The sequence below is a fragment of the Nannobrachium achirus genome, assembly GCF_963921795.1.
Source record: "Nannobrachium achirus genome assembly, chromosome: 8".
Lineage (NCBI taxonomy): Eukaryota > Metazoa > Chordata > Actinopteri > Myctophiformes > Myctophidae > Nannobrachium > Nannobrachium achirus.
This window is the reverse complement of record NC_137817.1, coordinates 47,465,378-47,486,268: the sequence shown is the minus strand read 5'-3', so window position 1 is coordinate 47,486,268 and position 20,891 is coordinate 47,465,378. Positions and strand designations below refer to the sequence as shown.

The following is a 20,891-nucleotide window of genomic DNA, read 5'->3' as shown; positions in this document are numbered from 1 at the left end:
ACTCCGTCATACTACTGCAGTGTCACACAAAAGAAGCAAAAATTGTTGATCTACAAGCTCAAAACGCGCCATGGCACATTTTGAACTTTGACATTTTTTGTCTTTTTGTTTGAAAAGTTTCTGAGGTTTCCACCTGATGGTGACAATGTACACTGTGTTTACAGCATGAATACAGTGTAGTTACCTGGATACCAGCTTTGATGGATATTTCTCTGAGTACAGTGGTCTTCTGAAGGCCATATTTCTCCACTGCCTGGTCCACGCTTTCACTGCAGAGGAAAATGTTTGAAGAGACATCATTGTTTGTTTTTTGTCACCTATAATTACACACTGTAAAAAAAAAAAAACACAACTGTGCAAAGAACTTTAGAATGTTCTAAAGATGGCATTGCAGATTGTAGAAAAACGTTAGTTGCCATATTAGCACCAGCTATATTATAATGCAACACATGCTGGCTTTCAACTATGCACACAAAAAGAAAAAGCATTACCGACTTCAATCGCATATATAATGTACTTGATATCGTCTCTGTCGGGTAGAAACCTCATATCTGTTACTTTTCAGGATTCAAATTCAATAGTAGCAAAAGTAGCAGATCTACAAGCTCAAAACATGTCGCAAGCTTGTGGATCTGCTACTTTTGCGTGGCGCTGTAGTATGATCAAATAGGGCATTAACTGAAGAAAAAGACACAAAAAATGAAAATGGAAATAAGAGGTTTCTGCCCAAAAGCAACGATATCTAGATGAAATGGCGATCTACGAGCTCACAGCACAGATCAGCATCTCTTTTCGGCAAAGACAGTTGGTGTAGATGGAAGAAAATAGATCTGCTATTTTTAAATACCGTAGCCAAAGTATAAAATAATGGTTAAAGTGGTTAACTAAAAATCTAAAATGACAGAAGCTTTCCCCAGTCTAAATGAGTTAACAGACGCAGGAAGTTTTTGAGCGGTGGTCACACCGTCTCCATAGCGCGGCTGTGTGTGTATGCGTGCGTGTATCCTTGTATGTATGCGTGTGTGTCTGTATGTAGCCTGAGTACCGCTGGGTGACCAGAGAGGTGCTGTTGGGCAGCCTTGAAATGTACATGCATGCACATGCACACACACACACAGCCTTGAAATTAATGGACATCACTGCTCAGTTCACACTGGTGTGATTTTTTACCATTGCAGTTGGAAGTGATAATAGCTCTGGGCCTCAGAGACAATGTTCTTCCACAGCTCGCTGGGCGTCAGGCTGGCCCAGGCCGTGTTGTCTCCGCCGCCGGGCACCCTGTTGCGACGCTTGCGGTTCTTGCGGCGCGACACCAGCTCGTCGGGGGGCAGGTGTGCCACGGCGTCTGGAAAGGAGCTCAGGAAGCAGTTGAGGAAATGGCTGACGGCCGCAGAGAGCGCAGACAACTCCACCCCCTGAATAAAAACACACGCGCACACACACACACACACACACACACACACAAAAAGGGAGGTTTTTACCACACGATTCTAAAAATGCCTCCTAAAAAAGATCTGTAGTTCCCAAACTTCTTCATGCCAAGGACCCCCAAATAGATATAAATGTACAGTATATATTCTTACCGCAGAGCCCCCCCCCCCCCCCCCCACACACACACACGTCTATAGATGTTTTGTGCCAGGGACCTCCCATTTGCGTTAAAATAAATCTAAATTATTCGAAATTATTTTATTTTATTTATAAATTAATTAAAAGGGGATGTAAAAGCTTGCAGCGAGGCACTAATTGACACGCTGTGCGCTTGTATTTCTGCTTTTTGAGAAGCACCGTGTTCTAAACCAATGTTCTAAATCCTAGGAGTTTCCTAAGAGATCACAAAAGTGGATAAGTAACGGGTAACGAACTTGTAAAAAGTAAAAGAGATCCGGCCTAAGACAACTCCACCCCCTGAACACACAAAGGAGGTTTTACCACATTAAGTAAATGAAGATCGGTTTAAAGCAAAATAAAATCTGAAAACTGAAAACTTTTACCATCTTAAAATAAATAGTAGCCCATCTACAAGCTCACAACGCGTCACAGACGATAGGCTATTATCAGTGCACGACTTGTGTGGAAGCCAAGTGACTGAAATCAATCGTGGCAACTGAGAACTTTAATCCACGAGATACCCCCCCACACCCACACACCAATTAACAAGTAAATTAAATCATAAATGGAAATGGCACCAACCTGGAGGTATGTCTTGAAGATATGTTTTGCACATCTGGTGATGAGCTCTGTGATTCCTATTCTCTAGAGGCACAGAATTGGAACGAGAAAATCATTAACACAAAAATAACTCTTTATTAAAAGATGACTTTTAAACGGGAGCATGTGAGAATCACATAACGTAACGCCTTCCATTGCGTTTTGCATTCACGTCAGATTTTAGATTTTTGTACAACAGAACAGTTCACATTAAACATTCATTCAAGTTACCATTTAACCACTCAAGCACTATTTTACACTCCGTTGTACAACGGTGAAATGTGGCGAAAATAGAAGAACTACAAGCTTATAGACATGCTATTTTCACTACTTTTGAGAATCTTTAAAAAATAGGGACACCAGATTGCAAGGTCCAAGGCTCTGTGTTAGCCTAACGTCTTGCTGTACCACATGCTGTTTACATTTGTGAGTAAACAAAATGTTCAATCAATCCAAATCGAGTACAGATGGATACTGTAGCTGTCCCAGCAATGGGGGGGCTAGATGATTATTTTATTGTTGTTTTTGCTGGGATTTGTTTTCTTTGCTGAAGTTGGTGTATTATGTGGGTGACATATGCTATTGAGGCCCTCTGGTGTCTGGTTGGTGCCATGGTATGGCATTGACAATGGTCACATGATGCCATGATGCCAATCAGGGCTGGTAGGCTATATAATGGTGCACCTGGTAAGGTGCAGGATCTGAGAAGCTGATCAGAGCAGAACAGAAGAAGGAAGGAGCTCTTGGTATGAGAGTCTCTAAGCTAATGGAGCCAAAGGGGTCTCTAAAAATTAAGATGAACGTCATAGCTTAACTCTCCTAAATATTCTGTGCAGAAGGCCACACGGTATGTCACTTTTATTGTTTATTGTTTTGCATCTTATTGTTGGTTCACTGTTTGTTGTATTTTGTTTTCAACTTATTTGCATTGCCTTTTATTGTTTAATTGGTCATTGCATTGAGTATTGTTTGTAATTTCATTATGGCTAAAATATGTTTGTATGTTTTCACAGTTTTTCACCTTGTCCACACATTGGTGCAAATAAAAAGCCATTGTGAGATATGAGTTTGGAGCTGAAGTTATTCTGCCTGGAAAAAGACGGTTTGGGAGCGTTACAGATACGTACATAGAAGTGTTCCAGCTGGGCCCTGGCCGGGGTCTTGTCCACAAACTCCAGGATGCTGCCCAGGTAGCGGACGTTGATGCCCCGCTGGTGCAGGGCCTCGGTGAGCGTACTGCCGTCCATGGGCAGCGCACTGTGGTCCAAGCAGTCCTTCACCTGGACAGTGCAGAGCAAAGACCCATTCATCTAAGGCAGTGGTTCTCAAACATTCTCATGTCAAGGACCCCACAAATTGACACATTAGCCCACAGACCCCCATTGGAAAAGATATGCCAGGGACCGCCATAAGAGATTATTACGGCTCTAGTAGAGATTCTGAACCATTATAATTTCAAGGACCCCAGGCTACGGGCCCCATTTAATGGCATTTCTGTCTCTGAGACCCCAATTCATAATGTAAAATCAATGTTTATTTAACTCAGGGTCCATTTGGTTCCATTTGTACACTCCATTTGTACACTGAGTTACAGAGCCATGAGGGTCCATTTCGTCCCCAACTATCATTTAGCTGGGGGCCCCCTGGAACTCCCTAAAGGACCCCTGGGGGTCCCCGGACCCCACTTTGAGAACCAACGATCTGCGGCACTAAAATGATGCGACTCCAATAATAGGAAATATTCAAAACAATTACATGCATGTTATCTACATGCATGAAATAATAAACGAGAGACTGTGGTGAATATGTGATAATATCACAGTTGGGGTGCTGTGTGTAAATGTTTGTTAAACATCGGTAGCCATGGTATAATCACATGTATTACTGCTGGTTACCAGTGGTTAGCAGCAAAATTCAACCTAAATTTTAACCAAGAACTAACCAAAAGCAAGAGTAGTGGGCTGTCGGAATCATGAAACAGGAACTTCAATGAGCTACAAAGGGGAGTTGCAATTAAGACTGTGGCATGCAATATGAACCCATGTAAACAATATTACAATAACATGCTACATCTAGTAGTGAAAAGTGCTTTGCCACTGACCAACGAGGGAATCTGGCAGGACACCAAGAAAGCAGCAGCGTCCTTCAGCAGCTGTTTCTGTTTGAGGATGTCTTCAGCACCATCTTCTGGGAAACGCACGCCTAGACACACACAACCAAAATAAAGCACTCAAAAGGTCATCTCTTCTGGGAGCACAGATCAGCATTTTGTCCTCCCCTAGCACTACCAAGCACATCAATTATACAATGCTGAAACAGTGCTGGTTGGAGCGAATATTCGTGGCAATGTGTTTGTTTTACAGCCAAAATATAGTCTAATACTACTGTACAGTAAATAGACATTGATTTATTGTCACTCGAAAAGTAACTACTGTATGAGGACTGAAAAACTGTGTGTGAAAGGGTCCTCCGCACCATAGTGCTGCGTTTCCTCAATAATGTCACACTATGTAGAATTAAGTTGAGGCATTATCATTCTCAACCTAAATGTTCTTGCTATACAGCCAACCAGATGAAGCAATAGCAGATTTTGGCTTTATGTTTGCTTTTATGAAATATCCAAGAAGACCATTAGTTTTTTATGGACGGTGCTTATGAACATCCATTTACAATGTAAGCAATAGAATATCATCTGTCGGGTGTAAATCTGTAAACTTTATTTTTCTCCTTTTTTTTCGAAAATAGCAAAAGCAGCAGATCTACAATCTTGAAACGCGTCCCTTGTGGATCTGCTACTTTTGATGCTTTTGTTGCATGTATGCTTAATTTGTAGTACTAGAAGCTGGGCCGCCCTTCGGGCGGCCCAGCGTCTAGTCGGCGACCTGGCCAACTCGGAACAATGTAAATAGGGAATGAATGCCCCGCCCTTTAATGCAAACCCCATAATACCTGTTTTCATAGGACCTGTTTTGACCATCTGTCTGCCTGTGTCCATTTATGCCCATATATGGAGATATCTGTATCTGTCTGTCTGTCGGCGTCCATTTTATGTCCATATAGAGATCACTGCAGTTATAGTTCTGGGTCCATTATATGCCCATATATGGAGATATCTGTCTATCTGCGTCCATTTTATGCCCATATATGGAGATCTCTGTATCTGTCTGTCTGTGTCCCTTTTATGCCCGTATATGGAGAACTTTGTGATTCTGCGTCCATTGTATGCCCATATATGCCATATATGGAGATATCTGTTTATCTGCGTCCATTTTATGCCCATATATGAGATCTCTGTCGCTTTTTCAAAAAGATGGTCAAAACGGGTCCTATGACAATAGGTATAATGGGGTTTGCATTAAAGGGGGAACCGGCACTGTGTCTGCAACACAGTCGGAGGCACAGACAGATACAGAGATCTCCATAATGGGAATAAAGGGACACAGACAAACAGATGGAGGAGGAGACAAACTTAATGCAAACCCCATTATACCTGTTGTCATAGGACCCGTTTTGACCATCTGTTTGCCTGTGTCCATTTATGCCCATATATGGAGATATCTGTATCTGTCTGTGTCCACTTTATGCCCATATATGGAGATCTTTGACCATCTGTTTGCCTGTGTCCATTTATGCCCATATATGGAGATATCTGTATCAGCTGTCTGCATCCATTTTATGCCCATATATGGAGATCTATGCAGACACAGTGTCAGTTCCGGAAAATCCTGATGTCAGACATCAGAATCCGAACCTTTCGTGCTGGTTACAGAAAATCGTTTATCGGGTCGGGTCGAGGCCGAGCACTGCACTACCTGCTGCGGTGGGGAACGCGCGTGCCGAAACTGAAATAGGGAATGAATGCCCCACCCTTTAATGCAAACCCCATGAATGCCCCACCCTTTAATGCAAACCCCAATATACCTGTTGTCATAGGACCCGTTTTGACCATCTGTTTGTCTTTGTCCACTTATGCCCATATATGAAGATCTCTGGACACACAGTACCGGTTGCGGAAAACTCTGATGTCAGACATCAGCTCCGCATACGGGCATTCATTTTATTCCCATATATGGAGAACGCGCGTGCCGGTGGGACGAATGGTTCTCGAGATACGCGGATTACATACATACATACACACTCACAGAGATTTTTTGTTGACTCATGTGGCGTACGTGATGTCAGAGCCTTTTATGAGGTGATGTCACAAATCTCACAATGAGTCAGCGCTTGCACCGATTTCAGTTCTCAGTCTTATGCCCATATACGGAGATATCTGTCGGGTCGAGGCAAGATGCACATATGGAGTTCTCAGTATACGGAGATATCTGTCGGGTCTAGGGTCTGTGTCCCTTTTATGCCTATATACGGAGATATCTGTCTATATATGCCCATATACTGTATGGAGATCTCTGTATCTGCCCATATGCCCATATATGGAGTTCTCAGTCTTATGCCCATATACGGAGATATCTGTCGGGTCGAGGCAAGGCCCGGCACTGCAGTGATGTCACAATGAGTCAGCGCTTGCGCCCGGCACTGCAGTGATGTCACAATGACCGATTTTGCGCCGATTTCCTCCGGAACAGCCTGATGTCAACAATCAGCCCCGCATAAGGAGATTCCGAACGTTTCGCGCCGGTTAGGGAAAACCGCGCGTCGGGTCGGGTCGAGGCCCGGCACTGCACTCCGTGCCGCGGCGGGGAGCGCGCGTGCCGAATCTGAAGCCGGTGGGACGAACGGTTCTCGAGATACGCGGATTACAAACACACACGCAGAGACTTCTCGCATTTATAGATAGATGATCAAGTAGGGCGTTAATCTAGTAAAAAACAAGAATTGACACAGTCAATATATAAGCTGGTCAGATGAAAAAAAAATGTTTTTTGAAAAAAAAAAATGTTTTTTGAAAAAAAAAAGTTTTGGAAAAAAATGTTTTTTGGAAAAAAAAAAGTTTTGAAAAAACTCGGGCGTGCTCAAACAACAGTAATAACTGCGTATTACCTTACTGTACTTTACTGTACTGTATACTGTACCTCACTGTACTGTACTGTACATATTCTGTGTTCTATATCTATGAAGTCTGTGTTCTAGATCTATGAATTTTGTCACTCCCCCCCCCCCCCGTGTATGTGTATGTGTGTGTGTGTGTGTGTGTGTGTGTGTGTGTGTGTGACTTTTACTTATAACTGAGTACATCTACAGTGCAGTATTGATACTTTTAAGATACTTTTAAAAAAACAAGTGTAAAACATTTGAGTACCTTTTCCAACAGCTACTTTCCCCCATAGCCTGGAGGACTCCTGCTAAGTTTGCAGTTGCCATATAGCCTATTACTCTATAAATCTATCTGTGATGTCTGATTTTACTAAAACTAGCATGCTTATTAGGCAGTAGTGGGAAAAGTACTCGCATTCTTTACTTAAGTATCATACAAGTGGAAGACTTGTATTCAAAATTTACTTGAGTACAAGTATAAAAAGTATTTGTATTGAAATGTACCAAAAGCAGAAAGTACGCATTATGCAGAATGCAACCAAGGTGTTCAAATAAGTGTATTGATTGTACGCTATTTTCCAAAATCTTGTCTTGTGACACAAAAGTTTCCTTTTCTTTGATGATTGTTAGCCATATGGTTTAAACCCTAAAGTTAACTTGTTGCATTTATGTGGTCCACCCTCTGTTCTCAAAGAAAGGGAGATGTAAGGAGTGCCTTTATTTTGTAGTAACCGGATGTGACGACGTACACAGGACGCGGGAGATGGACCTGGGAGGTTGTGCTCTACCGCAGTATTGACTAGCCTGTTGCTTCACACTGCTGAGTTACACTGCTGTGTTGTTGCTGCTCATTTGTCTAATAAATACAAGACTTCGGATTACGTCGTTGTACGAGCCTGATAAGAGTAACTTGACATGCAGCAGCTACTCGGACCAGTAAACTACCGAATGCAAATGTTATATGGACGTTTATTTCAGCCACCAGGAAATAGACGGAGCCGCTCCAGCCAGAGAAACCATTTCATTACGACCGCAATAGTTTTGTGCTTGTCATTTCGCCAAGGTGATTCATGTTTGTTTTCTCTGCTGTCATAGTGTTCTGTACTATTGCAACTTTTAGCCAAATATATGTCTATATACATATGTATAGTAGCACTTTATCCAACGTCTGTGCATGTTTCTTCTTTCCCCACCTCACGTCCACTTGGCAGATTGATGGGCTGCGTTGTCGACTCAACATTGTAATAATAATAAAACACAACTTCTCAAACTCATGCATTACTCTTTATTTCTACGAACATACTGTCATGTTTCAGAAAACGTGCTGTGCATTATTTAACATTCTGCTACTGTAAATGATTTTCGAACTTTGCTGTCTAGAATCTGCGACATGCTCTGAGCTTGTAGGTCTGCTATTTTCGGCACAAAGCGACGTTTTGATACAAAGCATGAATTAGACTGTCCCAGAAGTGCAATTAGAAATCACACAAGTGCATTGTTGTTAGCATTTGACAAGCTATGCATGTAAGCAAGCAACAGATGGCCCGATTGGGCTTGGTCTAATAGCTGGATCTTGCAATGAAAACGTCCATGATGGCTACTATTTACGACACTCAGGCACTTAACTACACAATCTATACTTCCATAACTTATGCCAGCATGTCCATTTTTATCATGGGCATACAGATATTACCAGAGACAAATCTGCAAGCCCTAAATGTATGCTAACCTACTAGTGCATACTAAGCTCACAACGTGTCGCATCTGTACTTTTACTTTTGTGTCGCATCTGTACTTTTACTTTTGGTACTTTAAGTATAGAAAGCTTATTCTGGCTGCTTCAAAAGTGTAATAAATGAACTCAATGTTTTAAAACCTACAAAACAACCCTAATATTAAGAAAATTGGACATTAACTGGCTGGCGTACTGTTCAGTCCAGTTGGTGGCGGTAATGCACCTTTAAGGTTACACCAACCACCAATAAACCCCAAAGAAAAGAAGAAACAGCAACCAGGAAGACCAGGCGATCGCTTTAGTTGGTTTGTTCTTTGCTAGCACCTAGCACCCATACATGGCTAAACCGTTTGCCACAACAACAAAAAAAGCAGATACACGGTTAAAATTAATCTTTCTCCTCCGGCAATAAGCCCTTTTGCAAATCCCGCCCCATTCTGCCCTGTTACTATGATAGGACATTTGACCCTGGGCAGATTGTTTTTATAGTGGCAGTGAATGGGATTTTTTTTCCCTTCATAGCCTCATTACAGCTATATAAAGTACCAAAGGAAAAACATCTAGGTGATATTAATAAAAAGGGAAGACAAAGGTACAGTAGTTACATTGCAAAACAGGGGGTTTACCCGAAAATATATGTTTTAATTTGTTTAATCCCAGTGGGACAGAATCCTCGTTGCAGATTCTTTTATAGTGGTAGTGGATGGGATTTTTTTTCCCTTCATAGCCTCATTACAGCTATATAAAGTACCACAAAAAACACATCTACGTGATATTAATAAAAAGGGAAGAAAAAGGTACAGTAATTACATAGCAAAACAGTAGTTTTCCCCCCGAAAATAAATGTTTTAATTAGTTTAATCCTCTGGATCAGAAAGAGAATAGACCGCGCATTGCATCCTGGGTAGGAAGAGGACAGAACTATAATCCTAACCTCACATAATAGGCTGGCTTTTCGTAATTCTGCCCATTTAAAATATATGTACCCAATCGTGACTCTTAGACCATTGATATGGTCCATGTGAACTAGTTTGTTGAAGCTTATTCATTATGATGAGCGAGATCACGGCCGAGATCGCGGCCGTACCGGGCGATCGCCGTGTCGCGCACTGCGGACAGTTTTGAAAGCCACATTTAACATTCTCCAGAATCTCCACTGCACAAACTCCACCCCCGATAGCAAAAAGTGAATGTTTTTTTCTGGTTGGCCAGTCAGGGAGTCTCAGGGACCAATCAGAAGGCTGACAAACGGTCTATTGGACTTCATTTGGAAAGCTGAGTCGTAAATGTATTGTATCTGTGGTCATGTTTGCCCTTTTTTCACTGTGCATTGTCTCGTATAATAGTCTGTTTCATAATGATTTCGTATTGGTTCTTTGTCATCACAACTTGTTAACATCTTTATGTTACCAAACACCTAGCTATACATAGCCTCGGTATAAAATGCAAAAGACGTTAGGACTGAGTGATTATACAGTTGACGTAGTTTCTCATTTGGCCGCATAGTCAGCCCCGGTCAGCCCTCACAACAACAAAAGCCAGCCATGTATGGTGTTTTCGGATGTTTTTCGCTAACGTAATGCTTTTAAACACATTTGTATTTGGAAAAGTATATTGAGATGACGATGATGATGACTGCTCAATGTTCCCATAATGCTTTGAATGAACGTGACAAAGTGAACATATAACTGACTGACTATTGTGGGATGTAATCTGCAGTAGACGCCTGTGAATGTCCTGTCTATTCCTTATATTATTTACATTTTCCCCTTATGTAAGGGGTCCTACATTAACATTGCTTCATCACATTTAACTAAAACATGAACGCCACAGAAGATGCGCGTCCGCCACAACCACCGTGAGGAGTCCTGCTGTTATATGACCGCCCGCCCATCTCCGTCTTCCGTGGGTACAAGCACATCAGCATTGGACAGTGGTTATAATCGTCCTGCTGCGACATGACGGGCCGAACGGACCTCCGATGGAACTCGACCATCACACACCGTCTTGGTTCTTTTAATGTTGTCTGACAATGACAAATTACTCTGCCTATAGAAAGACTACACACCTTAACGCTCAATGATGCCAGACGTTTTTATAGCCTCGGATGTAATGGTGTGTTGCAAAACAGTGGACTAATTCAATCAATATGGGATGTTATGATAGTGTACAATTGCTTGGCTAACTGCAGTAAGCTAGCGTGTTAGCATGCGGCAGTCATGTTTTCATCTTTTTAACATGACAAAAGACGCCTGTAGCAAGTTTGAAGTTGCCTTAGAGCCTATTACTCTATAAATCTATCTGTGATGTCTGATTACTAAAACTAGCATGCTTATTAGGCAGTAGTGGGAAAAGTACTCGCATTCTTTACTTAAGTATCATGCAATACTGCAATGTCAGTGGAAGTCTTGTATTCAAAATGTAGGATACTTGAGTACAAGTATAAAAAGTATTTGTATTAAAAGGTACCAAAAGCAGAAAGTACGCATTATGCAGAACTTAATGTAACCAAGGTGTTCAAATAAGTGTATTGATTGTAGGCATTTTCCAAAATCTTGTGGTATTTCACTGCTACATATCGTTCTAAATATATGCTTTCTTGTCATTTAGTACAATGAATGTGTTACCGTGTCTCTAGAAATGTGCTCATTATTTGTGAAGATACTAACTGTAATTCTCAAAGACTCGCATTGGTTCATTCATTACATCGTTTTTGCTCTGTTTCATTTGATATTAAAATGCAACTCGAATTAATCTACTGTGTGGACACTGATCAGATGACAGGAAGAAGCAGCTCATCAATGAATGTACTTTGTGTTGCTTTTGTAAATTGTGTAGGGTACGATATTTTCATGACTTCACACCAAAGCCCATATCATGGTCATAGAGTTAAATCATTGACAACTTGCATACTCGTTCAGTTCATATGTTAATGCAGATGGTATGCAGATGGTGTGACACATCACCTACTACAGCCTACAACGATGCCCAGGGCAACACTGCATATTGTCTATAAATGGCTCACAGTTTAAATAACGTACGGTTTATTTGGACAATCATCTGTAACAGATGAAGTATAATTAAATACGACGTGATTAACGTTTGTTTGACATCCTCATCACAATTACATTGGATGCATCGCGTTGATTAAAGTGAATGGCTGCTATAGTTTTGCTAGTTTTCATCACCTAATCACCTTCCTTTCATAACCTAATCTCTACGTTTAGAATTGAAAGAAGAAAAATAATGTTAATGTTAGTATGAAGCTAATTATAAAGCTTAAATGGATGATGATGTCAACAATGACTTGTGAAAATCAAAGAATGATAGCCGATCTACAAGCAATCATACAAACATTTTGTACTTTGATGCCAATACTTTTGTACTTTTACTCAAGTATAGACCTCTCTTTTCTTCTGTTTCATTTATCACAAGCAGGCTGGCCACAGGCACCGCCTCAGTGTGAAGGAATGGTGCTCCCTGCTGGACAAAATATTTCATTACAGCAGTACAGGTCTGGAGGGCCTGGCCAATGGATCATGAGCTCGGTGACCATGTGACATGGACAGCCAATGGGCAAATAGGTCGCCTAGGTCCCCTGAATGTCTCAGGACAATGTAATCTGTTTAAAGAGCTGGTCCTGCTGACCAGCTAAAAACTAAAAAAAAACGAAATATGGAGTCCATTGTGTTTACAGTATGGTGCATGCAGCGAGGGCAGAGCTCCACAGGGGGTCTGTGGAGCTCCAGCACAGAACTCAAGAGGTCCTCAACAAAAAGAAAACATTCAACTCCAGAGGGAGGGCCTCCGCAAAATCCCACAGTCACTCCAGAGGTTATAACAGGCTAACAGTACAGCAAAAATAGAAACCTGCTGCATTTTACAAGATATGGTAGAGGTTCTTGGAGTTAATTAAAAATGCTAGGTAAACATCGAAGAAGCTTTAGATGAATTAGTCTTCAGCTGTAGGTTAAGGAACCGTAGTGTGGACATTGAGCATTTGTGCAAGTTTGTTCAATTGTAATTGTGTTTGGTTTGTATTGTATTTTATAGAAATAAACCATTGAGAATTGGGGCGATATTTGTATCAATATTTTTGTCAATTGAGAAATCAATAAACATATTTAGTTAAAAAGAAACATAATACGTACAAGTACAGCAAAATACACTCACACACTCTTAAAGGGACCAGCCACCTGACTTGTCACAAACCTACAAAATGTCCCTTTGTCATACACCACTTTGAGCTATGTTCAGACTATAGGCAAATATGATTTTTCTTCAAATCTGACTTTTCATTTAATTTCATTTATTCGTTTATTTAGTCGGGACAATGCATATTAATGAACAATACACCAGATTTAGCAAGATGATGAGAGGATTTTTAGGACCGACTGGGTTATTTGCAAGTGATCAGATGGGAGTTGTGTATAAGTTGCTGTAGTAACGATGCAACAACATAGACGTGAGGCTCTAAACCCGTCGCATCACCGCAAGCGACGCCATTACCACCAAGTGTATAAATCACATCAGGCTTCAGTGGCAAAGTGTCCAAGCTGAGACATCTTTAGAAATCAGGTTGGAATCTCATTTCAAACCACAAATTAACCAAAAAGAGATCCGACTTGGACACTTGCCAGTGTGAACATAAAGCCGTCCCATGGTGGTTGGTTCGTACCTGGGGAGAAGATGTCAGGGTTGAAACGGATGTCGAATGAAGTGCTGCTGATGGAGCCCACGGCCTTGCAGGCATTCAGGACCACCTCGCGACTCTTGGGGTCTGGATAGGACGCCGTCGAAAATCAGATGTGGGGACAAAGAGTACAACAAGAAAAGTTAATGGTGGTAAAAGTCTGAAATCAAAACTTGTATGAATTGACGACTTTGCAAAAAAGAAGAAAAGTCCCAAAACCACCCGGAAGAAAAAAACACCACTACCACCACAATGCTGTTGAACACAAACTTACAGACACAACCACGTTTAGAAATTAGGTCGGCCTTGTTTGCCAAACAAGCAGATTACGGAGGTTTAGGATCAGATGGGGTGCATGGCATGCAGATCATCAAAAATCGAGGATTATTTTCAAATAATAGCAACATACGGGGAGCATACTGTACGGGCTGGGTAAAGTCAAGGGAGGATTATTGTGTTTTAAGTTTTAACCCATATAGAACGGGTACACATTTTGTGTATCATTATTTTATGCTTTAACTATTGAAAAAAAGCAGATATACAAGCTCACAGCGCGGCACCGAGTGCCGCGCTGCAAGCTTGTAGATCTGCTATTTTTGAAAAATCGTGAAAATTAGAATTTTGACCCGATTCTATAAGTGTCTTTTGAATCCTTCTAAGATTTTTTGAAAAACCTATGTTTCTATGTCAGCAATCTGGCCAGCCATCGTCAAAGAAAAGCTCCTTTTCACTTAAATGGAGCTCAGTTAGTCTGTTCTTGAGAGACTACTATGTCAGTGGTTCTCAAACCTTTTCATGTGAAGGACCCCCAAAATGATATTTATTTGGGCACGGACCCCCATCTCAAAATATCTAGTTCCAGGGACCACCCAGAAGCAAAATTTGAGTTACAAACGTTCGCTTTGAAAATACATAATATTCAAAGATTTGCACACATTTTCACGACTTTTTCAAAAATAGCAGATCTACAAGCTCGCAGCGCGGCACTCGGTGCCGCGCTGTGAGCTTGTATATCTGCTATTTTTCACTGGTTAAAGCATTCAATCATTTCTAGGCCTAAATGGGTTAAAAACCGGTCAGATTGGTTCATGCACACTCCCATTGTGGACTGAGGACAGAGCAAGGACAGCTAACCAGGTGGAGAGAGTTCTTCAAACTGCAGTAACAACACTTTACCACATAATTACAGAAAATAAAGATACCATCCTTTAAATATGTACCAGTACCCACCATCTACCATCTAGCCAGGCTTGACTGACAAATATCACTGCGTAGGCTTTTGTTTTTTGTGGCAATGGCCGATTTGTCTGGAACCAGGCTACCATCTACTAACAGACACACGTTTTGTTTAACCACTTTCAACCTAAATTTCAAAAATAGCAGCCAACAAGCTCACAACCGGTCACATTGTGATGTGTTTTAGGCTTGTAGATTGACTATTAGGTGTGTCCAGAGCTATGTGTGTGCCAATGTGCAAGCATAGTCAAACAGTATTGTCACTGCACTTGCATGTCCACCTAAATCCAACATAACCCTTATACATTTTCAGCTGCGTTGCTTACTATCAGTGTACGATCAGGTCAGTCTAAGGGCGCAGTCACTCATAGATACGCTTCTGAAGGCAGGCACAGGCAACAACACTTGTTGATGTGACAGTACTGTACCCTAATGCAGCCCTGCCATTTTACCCAGCTGTGTTTTCTTTCTTTTTAAATCTGAACCAGAAAACAAACAACAAAACCAGCCCTTTAAGTGGTTGAATCTGTATTCTGTAATACTTTAACTACATGCACTTTATCCACCACGGTAACTGTCCTTGTTTTGTACCCAGCCCTCCACCAGCAGGGGGAGATGTTTTTGGTTTTGTTTGACGTACCAATACCAGATCCATCTTCGGCAACTAAGGACTCCGCCAGCTGTTTGGCCTGGGCTAACCCTGGGATATTTTCCTCAGCCTCCTTACCCTCCAGTGGGCTCACACACCCCCTGTTCTGAGTGACCGCAGCAGGGGCCTCCAAGGGCCCGTTGGTGGCCGGCTTGGGGGACACTTCTTCCGCGGCGGGGGTTGTGTCGTCGGCGGCGGCAGCGGGGGCCGGTGCATCGTCGTCAGCCTTGTCAGCTGCTGCTGTGACGGGGGTCTCTGTGGTGGTGGTCTCCGTGTCGGGTGCCGTCGTCTGGGCGTCCGACGTCGCGGCGCTCTGTGTCTGGGTGGCGTCGTCCGCGTTGCTCTCGGTCAGAGTGTCTGTGGAGGACTCGGAGTTCTCGGCGGAGCTGTCCGATGTCTCTGTGATGGGAAGGAGGGCCGTCTTCATCTCCTTGTTGGCCTTCTGCTGCATGAGCTGCAGCGCCGCCATCTTCATGAAGAGCAGGTATCTGGGATAGGATTAGAACACACACATTTTCATTTTGGTGTTTGGTTCCAGTTTAGTTTTACGAGTAGTTTAGATTTAGTTTAATCTTAGTTTCTCTGGTATTATGACAAAAGGTTGGAAAAGGTAGGATGAAAGAATGGTGACACAATGGTGGAAAAACTAAAACGAAGAGGATGATTGCATTTTAGTTGGATTTGCATTGTTCTTATTTCTTTCTTTTTTTTCTCCAAATAAATGTGTTTTCTCTTTTGAATTAGTAATCTATAATAAACCTCAAACACACACACACTAGGGCATTCACCAAATATTCGAATATCAAAGTCACTATTCGACGTTGTTGTTTTTTTTGTCAATGCCCCATGTGGATGAATTTGTTAATGCTCTATACCAGGGGTTCTCAAACCTTTTTAGGCTGTGACACCCAAAATAAACATATTTGAACTGGGGACCCCCACCCTGACAAGCACTTGGAATTGTAGGTATTACATTTGATGTGACTCGGTTCCACAGATAAATATTGTGAAAATAGCCGATCTACATGCTCACAACGCCTCGCAACGCGAGGCGTTGTTAGCATGTAGATCGGCTATTTTCACAATGTTCGCCTCTTGCTTACTTAATACTTGACAGTTTGGACAGTCCTGTCGAATATTCGACTATACGAATACTTTGAGGTCGAATAATTCGAATACTAAAAATCACTATTCGTGAATGCCCTAACACGCACATTACCTGTGTTCAACGAAGGCCTCGATGAGCTCCTGGCGCAGACATGCCAGGCGGTGGCGGTGCTGGCGGGGGAAGCCCTGGCGCTGGCACTCTGGAGGAAGCTCCTCCCCCTCCACGGGCAGGAAGTTGAGGTCGGGGGGGAAGGTGCGCAGCAGGTCCAGGATGTAGTGGCGGCCGTCGTTGCCGATGATGCCCTTGCACTCCACCGAGGAGCACAGCTCCACTGACTCCTCCTTCTCGTTCAGCACGCCGTGTCTCTGGACCTGTGGAGATGGATACAGTAGACCAGTGGTTCTCAACAGTCAGGGTTCCCACACATCTTTACCAATTAATTTCCCAAAAAAATCCAGAATATTTAACCCCGATTTCCAGGACTATATAACAATAATTCAGCTGAATAATGAGTCGCTTACTCCTATGTGCAATGCCTAAAGACAGGTAGTGTATGCCCATGGTTCTCAACCTTTTCAGGCCGTGTGACCCCCGAAATAATCATATGTGAACTGGGGACCCCGGCACCCTGACGAGCACTAAGAGTTGAGAATTTTTGTATAACACGGTTTTATTGTGAAAATAGTCGATCTACATGCTCACAACGAGGCGTTGTGAGCATGTAGATCTGCTATTTTCACAATTTCTGCCTCTAATATTTGACAATTTGGCCAATGTTTAATTTGTCATTTCAGAGGCATTAACACAATCAATAACCAAAGACAATGCATATAGCCATTTTATCCAGGACCTTCCAGGACCATTGATCAATTCCAAAACATTTCCAGTACTGGAAAAATATGTTTCTAATTTCAAAATATTTCCAGGAATTTCATGACCGTGGGAACCCTGAACAGTGATGCGACTGTGTTCTAGGTTCTTCCCGGAGGGCATACGATATTATTCCCTCCCACATTCCTGATATGCACGCGCACATAAGCTTGGGCGTGGTTACCGAATGAAATGGTTAGTGTGCGATTAAAAAGAAAGATTCCTGGACGGCATAATACGTACAGAGGCTATGCATGACGTCAGCGGCTGGCAAGCACACACTGTAGCAACGGCAGCTTTCATTCATTCTGAACACCGCCAAAAAACATCTCAAATTGGAAAGAGCGGTTGTGCGACTGATTTCTTTTTTTTTAAACTGTTTGTACTGTCAGTGATATCATTTTACAGACTGCCGAAAGCTAAAGAAAGAAGTAAATGGATCGCTGCACAACAGGAATTCAGCATTGCAGCTGTACGGAAAGCTTGAATTATGCTCTTGAAAAAGTTTGAGAACTGCTGCTAGTGTAAAAGCATCTTAGGTTACTTTAAAATAAATAATTTGTCAATTGTCAAAAGCAGAGTGTAAAGTGTTGGGGGGGGGCTCCTCCTAACCTTCAGTGGTCTGCTGGTCTTCTCCAGCAGCTCCAGGTACTTGCTGTGCGACACCACCGTCTTGCCGAAGTCGATGGAGCCGTAGATGACGCTCTGCTCCTGCTCGCGCTCCAGGATGCCGGGGATGATGGACTGCGCCGTGACGCGGTAGCCCCGGTAGTCCACCACCACCGTGCCCAGCGTGTAGAGGCCCTCCACATCCACGGCGCCGTAGGCCCGCACGCCATTCAGGTCGTTGGTGGGCGCGGCGTGGGCGGCGGCGTCCCCGCCCAGCTCGCGGTAGTGGTCGCGCACGTCGAAGCCCAGGCTGAAGAAGATGTTGTTCCAGATGAACATCTGCATGCGCGTCTCCTCGCCGGGGTTGATGGCCATCACGTTGCCGTCGATCACCGCCATGGCGCCGCGCGTGGCGGCCGCCGCAAAGTCGCTGTGGACCTGTAGAATGTAGCATATCGTTGCAAATATCAAAGTAGCAGATCTACAAGCTTTCTTTTTTGATATTTTTGAATTTGAATCCTGAAAAGTAACAGCTTTGGACACAAGTTTCTACCCGACAGAGACGATACAGAAAGAGGTGTAGGGAATATAATCTTTTTTTTTTAGGAGAGAGATACGCCATGCAGTTGCTCAATACTGATACATTTCACATTAACAACATCTAGTATAAAAGTTTGTTAACAGAATTTGGGAGATTCCATGCAGCATAGTGAAGTTGATTGTGACACTATACTAGTGAGCATTCTCTCTGACGTCAACTTTTGCTGCTATTGCCTCAGCTCGCTTGTAACCTCATTGGAGGCGATACCAAAAGAAAAAGTACAAGGTACTATTTTTGCCAAATGGAAAACCAAAAGCGTCAATTTTGAGTTGGAACCATGCAGTGGAAAAGTGCCATAAGTCCTAAGTACCCATTGTTGAACCAACACAGTTTGCAGTACCTTGAATATGGCTCTCTCCCTCAGCAGGCGTTCAGGCAGGTTCTTTCTGGCCAGCTCTCTGGTTGTCTGCAGCTCCTCATTCCAGTCTCTGGTCTGGAAACATCGCAATAGTAGAACATTGGCATTCCTCAATATTTAAAAATGGCATGTATAACCTCTAGAATCCTCTATACTTTGTAAACTAATACTTAGTTGACCGGTGTCAGCTCTGTACTTGGTTCTCACTTGGCATAGAGTATATTGAGTATACCCCTGAATGGCATAGACAGGCAAACTCACCGATACCGTATTCCCGATACCTGCATTTTAGGCAGTATCGTCAACTGGTTTTGGCATCCTACCTGTCCAGGTATGTGCTCTTCGTAGCCCAGGCGGGAGGTGTAGGCGTCTTCTGCTCGGACACAGTCCATGGCGTGGTCCACCTGTGGAGCCGTCCAGCTGTACACCTGGAAGGGTGTGGCTATCCTTTCAAACGGGTGTTTCTGGACTCTGGAAACCAAGAAGATATGGATCATTCTGAATGGTGCTTACTATGCGTTATACAACAGGTAGTTCCAACCTCCGACGAAGCAATGTCATTGGTTGAAATAGCTAACTACCAATAGCCTAGTTCCAGACCCTGAATCGCTAGCCACAACCCTTTAAAATTTTGTTTTGGCGATTCAGGGGTCTATAATTGCTCTCATTGAAGAGGCTTTCCTCGTTCGAAAATCCGTACGGCGAATCAGCGTTGTGAATCAGCGTCTTGTGATCAGCGCGGGTGGGGATTTCCCAGAACTCATGTGCAATTCGCGGCCGCTGGACGGGACCGCACACATCGCGTCGTGGTAAAATGCGATCGTATCGATCTCGCTATGAAACATGTTATGTTGTGTTTGATTACTAATTCGTTGTGCTCCTATTCCTGCCGTTTCTTTGGTTAGCAAGTAGCACTAGCAAGCAACAGGCTAGCCACTAGCCAGCCACACATAACAACACTGCGTCATCTGCTTTGCTACTGTTGTGTTGGTCAGACGGTGAACCAATCGCAGAAGACTGCCTCTTTGGTAACGCCCATCCCAGCAATCGCCCTGGGTGGCAGCAACTTCAGACTGAATAATGGAGTGAAACAAAATGTCAATTCAGGCTGAGTGTCAGGCTAAACTACCAGTGCTGATAACAGGCATTATGGAACGGGTCTCATCAAACAAACAAAGAAAATCTGCTTTGTCGGTCACAATTTAATAACTGCCGTGTTGTAACCGTTAATCGCAATATTCCACTCAAGGGTCGAGCTTTACCGTGATTATGGGTGTGCTAGATGTAGGTGTGCCCAGAGAAATGTGTGTACCAATGTGCAAGCATAGAAAGTATCGTCAATGCACATTGACCCACCAAAACCCAACACCCCTATTATTAATCTTATTAACAGCTCTTGTGTTGTTCAGTCAACTATAAGGTCCAAAGATGGTTGATTTAGAAAGATAGACCCATGTTTACTGGTGCTAGATTCCGCGAGTGTGTGTTGCTGGCACAGAGAAAGATAGACAACAAAGCACAGTTTCTCCTGATTTGTCTCTCCAGCCATTTTAGTATGAAAATCTCGGGAATATTGTGTGGCTTGTGACGATAGGGTCCAATATTTAGATCAGTGACCACGGGGCTAAAGAATGGTTCAGAAGCTGTGTTCATGTTCACTATTCCATTGGAAATAATGGACTTCAACCCGTTTCCCGTCTCCTAAAGCAGGGGTTTTCAAAGTGGGTGACGGGGCACCCTGATGACGGCAGTCCAGGGGTGCCGCGAGATAATTTGATATTATTTGACATTTATTTGGACATATTTAGTATCATTTTAAACTTGAA

General features: G+C 42.8%; 1 protein-coding gene across 3 annotated transcripts in view; it reads right to left on the bottom strand.

The window, feature by feature from the left end:
* The window catches only part of cluha (clustered mitochondria (cluA/CLU1) homolog a), a 66,812-nt gene that overhangs the window by 7,561 nt on the left and 38,360 nt on the right, over window positions 1-20,891 (bottom strand). For 2 of the 3 annotated variants that reach the window (XM_080731007.1, XM_080731009.1), the window contains exons 8-18: window positions 19,389-19,536; window positions 19,048-19,140; window positions 18,110-18,544; window positions 16,739-16,998; window positions 15,511-16,007; window positions 13,620-13,721; window positions 4,313-4,413; window positions 3,339-3,491; window positions 2,194-2,256; window positions 1,171-1,415; window positions 185-269 (exon numbers count right to left, since the gene is read on the bottom strand). In XM_080731007.1, coding sequence (XP_080587133.1) covers window positions 185-269; window positions 1,171-1,415; window positions 2,194-2,256; window positions 3,339-3,491; window positions 4,313-4,413; window positions 13,620-13,721; window positions 15,511-16,007; window positions 16,739-16,998; window positions 18,110-18,544; window positions 19,048-19,140; window positions 19,389-19,536 — 2,182 coding nt within the window. The remainder of the gene's footprint in view (window positions 1-184; window positions 270-1,170; window positions 1,416-2,193; window positions 2,257-3,338; window positions 3,492-4,312; window positions 4,414-13,619; window positions 13,722-15,510; window positions 16,008-16,738; window positions 16,999-18,109; window positions 18,545-19,047; window positions 19,141-19,388; window positions 19,537-20,891) is intronic. The other variant, XM_080731008.1, reaches the window with a different exon arrangement.